At 45.0% G+C, this 8,894-nt stretch overlaps 1 protein-coding gene across 1 annotated transcript; it reads left to right on the forward strand.

Moving 5' to 3' along the window:
• Positions 1-220: 220 nt before the first annotated feature.
• Positions 221-8,606, forward strand: ogfrl1 (opioid growth factor receptor-like 1). Its single transcript, XM_034552618.1, has 7 exons — positions 221-652; positions 2,371-2,457; positions 2,639-2,717; positions 2,966-3,044; positions 3,652-3,718; positions 4,037-4,182; positions 5,197-8,606. Exons 1-7 carry the CDS (start codon positions 464-466, stop codon positions 5,669-5,671), a joined length of 1,122 nt encoding a protein of 373 aa, XP_034408509.1. The 5' UTR covers positions 221-463; the 3' UTR covers positions 5,672-8,606.
• The last annotated feature ends 288 nt before the right edge of the window (positions 8,607-8,894 follow it).

Here is an 8,894-nt window from a genome sequence, read left to right on the forward strand (position 1 = left end):
ATAGAGTCACTATAATGGGTGCATTGCCAAGCTGTACATGTTAATCGTCACTCAAAGCTATGGCTGAAACAATGCACGTATTATTATTATTTAATCTGTTGATAATTGCCAGGCCTGTACAATCACGTGATGATATTTATGGATACCATCGAGACACCATTACAGATTCAGTCCATAAAATCAGGGGTTGTAGCTTTAAGACCTCCGCCTGCTGCTTTGTGGCACTAATCACCCGTCATACACGCACACACACGTCGTTGCTGATGTGGAAATTCCCTTCTCTCTGCCATTTAAAACTGCTGTGAGGGCAGTGAGAGCCCAGCGGCGCTGCGACCCGACACATCACCAGCTTGTAGACAAGATGATGTAGTTTTTAGTGTTTTTGTTGTTGTTGTTGTGTGCACAGACAAGGACAACAGAAGAGAGCAAGAGGGGGGAGGGGGCGTTGTGCATGTGCATTTAAATGGGAAATCTGTTGGGCAGCTGGCGTTTCAAGGAGCCGAGCACCGTGCAGGAATGCGACTCGACGTGGGGGTCGGACTCCGAGAGCGAGGAGCCGGCGGCTGAGGATGACAGCGGCGTGTACGACTCCGGCGGCCCGGCGGAGAGCGACCGGGCCGCCGGTGACCACCCCGAGGATGGGTCCCCGCAGGTACAGTGAGTCTTTTTTGTTGTTGTTGCTATCGAAGCATGTGAGGGGGAATGAATTGGTGTGTGTGTGTGGGGGGGGGGGGGGGGGGGGGGTGGGGGCGGTGCGGTAACATGTGTCACCGCCGGCGGATGTTATTGACGAGGCCGGGACACAGAAAGGACGAACCGAGCGGCCCCGACCCCGCTGCTGTCCCGTTGAGGCCAAACGTCATTAAAAAGGAAAGGAAATTAAAAAAAAACCACGTCGATTTCAGGCGACCTCTGCTGCGTGAGCATCACTTCACTGCCACGTTCACCAGGACGCACTATGGGATGTTTGGCATGTGTGATGCCGTGTGACAACACCACCATATGGCTGTATAGAGACTCTGTACTACACATGATTGTGTTGGTTATTTTATTAAATTACAGATATTGTTTTTCCTATTGAAGTTACACATTCTGCCTGATGGTTTGTGAAGGAAATAAATTACTTCACTGTGGCGACTACTGTGGTTCAGTGGGTCGTCCATCAATCAGTAGATCGGCGGTTCGATCCCCAGCTCCGCTAGTCCATGTCCCCAAGGCGACAATGTGTGTATGAATAGCTACTGGCAGGTGGAGCCTTAGCCCCTCCCATCAGTGTGTGAATGGGTGAATGATGACGAGTAGTGTGTAAGTCCTCGAATCAGCCTTTGTTTGTTACCGGTTGAATGAGGTCATTGATCTGTGAACGGTGGTTCTCAAAAGTTAGCATGCAGTTTGTAATGTAAATATCAGGAACAAGCAAACGGAAAAAAGAGAAATCCACAAAAGCCACAAGCATGGCTGTCAAAATGATGATACAGCACCACAGAATATAGCTTGAATTATTGGGCGACAATGTTAAACAATAAGAGACCTGAGTTCTGGTGTCGTTAATAGACCAGTATATCTATAGATAGATGAATATAGTGAGATATATCAGGGCAATGGAGAAGGAACTGAACGTCGCAGATGGTTTAAAATGGTGTCATGGATGTGGCAAGAAGCAAAGGACAGAGCTCAAACGGTAAGACACCACGTAGATATCAGGCGGCAACCTCCGGTTCTGATAAGTGAAGAAACCTGGAAGTGTCTTAAACATGCATTCTCTCTAATGGCCAGCAGGGGGCGACTCCTCTGGTTGCAAAAACAAAAAATACGTCCGATTGTATAGAAGTCTGTGAGAAAATGACGCTACGAAACGGCCTCTCACGAATGTTTTGGGGGTTCCCCTGGGAACTGTTCTGGGATCACATCAAAATGCAAGACGGGGTCTAAATAGATAGATTTCCTCAGTGATCCTTTAGTCACAATATATGTATGACAATTTTTGCTGGATTCATGTACTAGCATCCAGCTACACAATGTGGAGATGAACACAATAAATAAACAGCCGGATGAGGCCCAGTGGAACACTGCGAGTGGAAGTTAGCATGACCCAGATCTCATCTGAGAATCAGATCGAGATTCGGCAGCGCCGATGTGAATTGTCCCGCTTTCGCTGGAACGAAATGGATGATGACAGCCCTCGACCTCAAAAAGGAAAAGGTGGGGCGTTCCATTCAGCTCAATCGGTGGAGGAGCGCCGTACGCCGTCGGTTTTGTTTCATATCTGCATTTGAGCTGAGGTTTCTTTCTTTCTTTCTTTCTTTCTTTCTTTCTTTCTTTCTTACTTTCTTTCTTTCTTTCTTTCTCTTTCTTACTTTTGTTTCCCAGCTGACGGAATCTCCAGAGTCCCTTCCAAAGATGAAGAGGAGTTTCTACGCTGCCAGGGACCTCTACAAATACCGTCATAGCTACCCGGTACACACACACACACACACACACACACACACACACACACACACACACACACACACACACACACACACACACACACACACACACACACACACACACACACACACACACACACACACACACAGAGAAACAAAATCCATTGATGCCCACAAATGTATATGTGAAACTCAGTGTGTGCTTGTAGAACTACAGAAAGTCCCGGCAACCCAACGAGTACCGTAACCTGCGCTTCTACCTGAACAAGATCCCTCTAGTGCCTGATGGTGAGATCTCACACACACACACACACACACACAAGCAGACCTCCTGCCATTGCGGAGAGAATAAATGTTGACTTTGGGCTCAGTGAGTTTTGTTTGGCTAAAGGTCATGTTTGACTGGGAAAGACCCCCAGATTAGTGGACTGATCCAATATTTAAACATGCTTACACAAACACACACACACGCACACACACACACACACACACACACACACACACACTCCAGCTGATTAGCTGCCGTCTCTTCTCAGGCATCTACGTAGAGGAGATTCTGACGAAGTGGAGAGGCGACTATGACAAACTGGAGCACAACCACACCTACATCCAGTGGTGAGGCATCTCATCCGCGTGTTCTCGTTTCCTTTTGATCTTTTATGCGATGGCGCAAACTCCTCGAAGGTGACAGGATTGTTAATCACATGGTATTACGAGGCTTGTTTTAGAATTGGAAGTGCATAGGAATTAGCACATTTGTGTATGTTTTATTTTGGGTGTGCGCATTCTTTTTAAAAGATTAGTTTTGTGGACATTTTTCAGATTTTTGAGATGTATTTGGCAGACGACCGTGTGGACACGAGGGGGGGGGCGGGTGATGGGGGTGATGGGGGGTGGGGGGACAGAGAGGTCAGCTATGAAATGCAAGAAAATTCAATAGGCAGGAATCAAACCTGTGATGTTGCAGTTATATGGCATGCACTGTAACCATAATAGGAGGTCTAACCATAGCAAATATATATATATAATAAGTGTTGTGTGGGATACAGTTTTGAAGCCTCAAGTTCGGCCTTTTTGCCGTCGCCATCTCGTTCTGTTTATTTTTAGCCTTCCAACCAAAAGCAAAATCTGAATAAGAGACTTTGGGTCGATGGTCCAGAAATCTCTCTTCATGTGATGTCGGGTTTATTTTGACTCTTTTTTTTTTTTTCCCTTGTGTCAGGCTGTTCCCATTAAGAGAACAAGGGCTCAACTTCTACGCACATGAACTGACTCAGGAGGAGATCAAAGTAAGTCCCACGAGTACACCGTCGCATAGAGACCGGAGCGGTGGCCACGGCTAAGGGTGCATCCTTTGTATAACGCACACAAGTCACTCACATGGAACAACCACCTTCTTTAATAAAAAACAAAGAAAGGCTTTGGGGAATATTCAGTGTGTTTTTGTTTTTGTTCAGCTGACGGTTCTGAAATGAATTGAATCCATATTGAGAATGAGTGCCGGTGTGTCTCTGAACCAATTCCGATGTGGTTCGGTTTCCATCTGCGCGTTGCACCCACAATGCATGTCGGCTGACCTCTGATCTGCCGTATTTGACCCCCGTCAGGAATTCCAAAGCACTCGGGAAGCCAAGCGGAGATTCCTGGCAGCCTATTCCCTCATGTTGGACTTCTACGGCATCAAACTGCTGGATAAGAGTGGGAATGTTGCTCGGGCCCCCAACTGGCAGGAGCGCTTCCAGCACCTCAATGAGTGAGCGCGCGCAAACACACACACACACACACACACACAGACACACACACATATAAAAACCCAGCGTAGCAGTTTAAGGGTAGAAGTTGTTGTGCACTTATTATAAATCCAACGCAACTTAATTGTTGTTCTGTCAGCAGCCGAATGTGAAACGACACGTTTTGCGTCCACAAACAGATGGTTAAAGAGTCATTCAGAGGGTTTTGTTCACATCCCAGTGCGACGGTTTCACGGTCGTTGCGTAGTTCTTGCCAAATAACCAACCGAATGTCACACTTTGGGGGTGCGCACTTGAAATACAAGAGCGCTGCTGCTTTGAGCGCCTCTAAAGCGGAGCATCGATGCTAATGGTTTCCATTAGCATCGATGCTAATGGTTGCCGTTATCCAAACCATTGGGAAAAACAACAAATCGTCCTCCGTAGAGCAGCTGCTCGGTGCGATCGCTTTCCCCTCTCTTGCTTTTAATATCACGTTGAATATTCACGGGCATCGGGGTTGCCGTGTGGTTTCTAGCTCGCTCATCAGAATCAAACTATTCCTAATAATGAGGGAGCTGAATTGATTGCAACACCATTTAAAACATTTTTTAATCTGATTTAAAGGTACAGTCTTTTGCTGAAATTGTATATTTGTTTAAGTCTGAAGATGATTTAGTCTCATTTTTCTTAAGGGTAATATTAGTGTAATGTTCTTTGCGCATTTAACCCTCTAAAGCCTGAACACGTTTCGACAAACAGTAATGATGTGTGCGTGACTGTCGTGTTCAACACATGACACTGACTCAAAGAATACGTTTAGAATTGGCAAAGAAATATAAAACTATGTCACGGTGTATCTTTGTCTCGCTGTGTTGTGGCCTTCGAGGGTTGAAGAAGAAAAGGAGTTACTTTCATTTGAGTCTTTTAAGCACTCTGAAGTTAGTCAGCAGAGTCTTTCGCATTTCACATTTTCATTTTCAAATGATTACTGCATTCGTGACTGATACGATGTTCTACTGCTTCGTTCTCTCAAGGTCCCAGCACAACTACCTGCGGATCACTCGCATCCTGAAGTCCCTGGGCGAGCTGGGCTACGAGGCCTTCAAGGCCCCGCTGGTCCATCTGTTCCTGGAGGAGTCGCTGTGCCACAACACGCTTCCCAACATGCAGCACAGCGCCCTGGAGTACTTCGTCTACACCATCCGCCTGCCGGCCACTCGCCGCCGCCTGCTCCGCTACGCCCGCCAGCACTACAGGCCCGCCCACGCCTTCCTCTGGGGGCCGCCACCCAAAAGGCGAGGCGGCGGCTGTGCCGGTGGTAGCGGCGGTGGTGCCGGGAGCAGCGGGATCCGGGCGCCCGCTCCAACACCAGAGCAACAGCGGAGGGGGGAGGAGAGCACCGGTATCGGCGGCATTATTGTGTCTTCCCATGATGCCGCGACTTGCACGAACCTCGCCGGAGGAGGGCCGAAGGAACTGGAGGGAGCGCGAGAGGAGCGAGCACAATGAGACCGTTCCTTCGTTGGGGGTCCGGTTTCAGTCGTTACCTGGTGCTGAAGGCAGAAAACAGAACAGGTGGTTTTAAAAGTAATAGCTTCAAATGTTAAGGAAAAAATCATTTGTTCACGCCAGAAGGTTATGAGTTATTTTATTTTATTATTAAGTCAAAAAGGCCGTAATGATAACAGGCATTTGTAGAATCAATTCAGGTTAAGGGCTTATCGTTAACAACTATGACGTTATGTCTACGCAGGTGAATCCGTTTGACTGGGCTGAATATGGGGTGGGGTGGAGGTCATGTCCTTGGCCAAGCTTAACTCGCCTTGGACCGAATCCCCATCTGAACCCATAGAGACCCAAATGTGTGGCGCAAGGCTTTTCCTCATCTAGGGCTGTGGTTACAAAACCACTTAGACAGAAGATTTGCCTTATTTGACCTTTTGGTCTGGAACTGAGATGAAATTAAATGGCGCTCCCGGTGCTGAAGACCATTTTAGAACCGAGTGTTGCCGATTGGCGCGTCGGCCATTGCGATAGTCACTTAGAAAATACAGTAAAGTGAGAATTATAATGTGAAGACAAAGATCAGGGAGAATTTCTCCCCTCAAATCCTGTGAAAAGAACTTAAGGAAACACGGAGAAGTGAGAAAGGCAATAATTTGAAAGCATATATTTTTTTCTTTTAGATGGACTTCTCACTTGGCACAACTTAATCTCCGTAGCCTCAAAAAGAACAGGTGACCTCAGATCTGTCATATCACTGCAGGCATTTTCTTCCAGCTTTGGTGTTGAATCCCAAAATGCATTCAGCACATGTAGTTCCAGATGGTTCTGTGTCCGGATTATCATCCGTTCGGCTGTCTAGTTTCCTCCATCTTGCGTTCACGGAGCGGCCGACAATAGCGTGGTTCACTGAGGCCAACAAGGCATGCTGGGACATGACACGAGTAATGAATTCCAACTGCTAATTACAGATTGAATGTTTAGCTTTTTTCACCTTCCAATGGTGGCTCAAAAGCCATGCTTTTACTCAGCTGTGCTATAGCAGAACAATTCCAATATGGCCGCCACGCGTTATGTTGCCAGATGCCCTTCATCTCAACTGAACGGGGGGCCATTGGACGTGGCGTGTGGCCGCTGTTAATGGGGTCAAAACTCGGTCATGCGTTGCACTTTTTTTTTTTTTGACAATCTGTGTCTTCCTGTTGAAAGCGCTGCCGGTTCCTCCAAGTCGTTAAAAATCCACGAAGGTCACGAACATGATGGATTGTTCTCATATCGTCTGACCTTCACTGAATTTGTCAGTAATCATTTGTCCTTTCTTTTAAGCAGCCTCCACATAGCAGGTGGTGATGCTGTGGACTATGACTGGACGATAGATCAGGGTATTCTTTACCAAATACCCTGATATCGATATTTCAATGGTACTGTAGAGTTGACCACCACTTTTAGAGATATTTTGATAAATGATCATTAGTAATGCGGATGACTATGTGAGTAGAGGGCAAATAACAGAACAACTAGAACAATTTGGCAATTTTAGAAAATAACATCACTTTACTGCAGACTTTGAATCAGATTATTAACATTTTAAAATTGGTTTGTTTAGGTGCCAAACATACGGGAGCTTTGAGAAGTAAGTGAAGAAAAAAACCTTACAATAATCCCTTTTCTCAGTCTGATATAAATTACTTAATCTCCTCTGTTTATGACTTAAGAACAGGTGAAAAAATAGTTTTTTTTTGTCAGGATAATCTAAGTATTGAAGTACCTTAAATGTTTTTGTTGTTAGTTTCTTTTCATCCGTTTTGGAAAGTGACATTTATTTTGTGACTGTAATAATAATAATTTTGGCCACAGAAAAAGGATCGTGGCAAAAAAAAAAAATACATTAAGCCCAAAAAACAAATTCAGTTGTCACAGGTGAAAAAAGAAAAGCAACGAAATCTTTTTCACCTTTTTCAGTTTATTAAAGGAACTCTGATTATGCTTTTTTTCCCCACCTGTTTTCAAGATAAATACAGGAGACAAAACAATTGACACCAGACTTAGAAAATGGAGCATCGATTGCCTCTCAGGGCTTCTGTAGAACACAAATGAGTTCCCCATAAGCTCTACCTGGGAGTCTACTACAGGAACCCTCCGCTGATAGACTCCTTGTTGTCACGTTAGCAGAAGTTGTTAAGAAACACATCATCACCCTCAATGTATCAGAGGTTGACAGCGCCACCTCGCTTGTGTGTCAGTATTTTAATAAAGGTGTGTATTGCTGTCCAATCAGCCAATGGCAACAGAAGCCTCCACAGACAGGTTACGGTTATTTTGTTTAATTCAAGGTCTCATTTCGAACACATTTTGAGTTCCCCGGGTTGCAACAGATGAGATATCAATGAAATTATAAAAGGCAGTCGTGATTGCATGTGATGGGGATTCAAACACTAACTCCCTGACTTCCTGTTTATCAGCATCGCTGCCCCCCAGCCAAGTGTATCTGATATAATTGTAAAGATAACTTTTCAGGTGACAACATGGGCTCACGTATCTGAGTTTTTAGTATACTGTGTGTGTACATATATATGGACGAGTGTGTGTGTGTGTGTGTGTGTATCTGATATTCTTAAGTGCCTTTTTTTGTATTTTTTATGTTGATCTGTATCTTTCCCAACTGATTTCCTGTACATCCTGTTATTTTGTACAGCATTTTGATATTTACATTATTGTTTGCATTATAGTCATATGCAGTATGATTAATGTACAGTAACAGCAGGAATAAACCCAATACAAGTTGGTGAAGAGGAGAAGGTTAATAATATACGATACTTGAAACTGTATCTGGCTTATTGATGAAAATGTGATTGGTCACAATAACCGGACATTTGCCCTTAAAATGTGAAATTTGCCACACTTTTAACTCAAATAAAAAAATGGGGATGTGGATTAAGAATTGTGTCTTCTGGAAGTGTTTGAAGAACTTGAGCTCAGTGCTGAGATATTTCTCGTACGTGGGTTAGGGTTAGGGGGATCATTTTCCGGACGAGATTACACAAGTCTGGGTTTTCGGGTTCCTCGAAGAAAGTTTGGCAAAATCACCATAGCAACACATCCAAAAAATGTAACCTGCTCCAGTGCAGGCTCATTCAGTCTAGCTGGATAATCTGGCCACGCCCCCCGAAGAAAGTGGCCAGATTACATTTCTAGTTCTGAGACACGGTTCATCATTCATCGTGAACAC

The sequence above is a fragment of the Cyclopterus lumpus genome, chromosome 15 (genome assembly GCF_009769545.1).
Source record: "Cyclopterus lumpus isolate fCycLum1 chromosome 15, fCycLum1.pri, whole genome shotgun sequence".
NCBI classification, from domain to species: domain Eukaryota; kingdom Metazoa; phylum Chordata; class Actinopteri; order Perciformes; family Cyclopteridae; genus Cyclopterus; species Cyclopterus lumpus.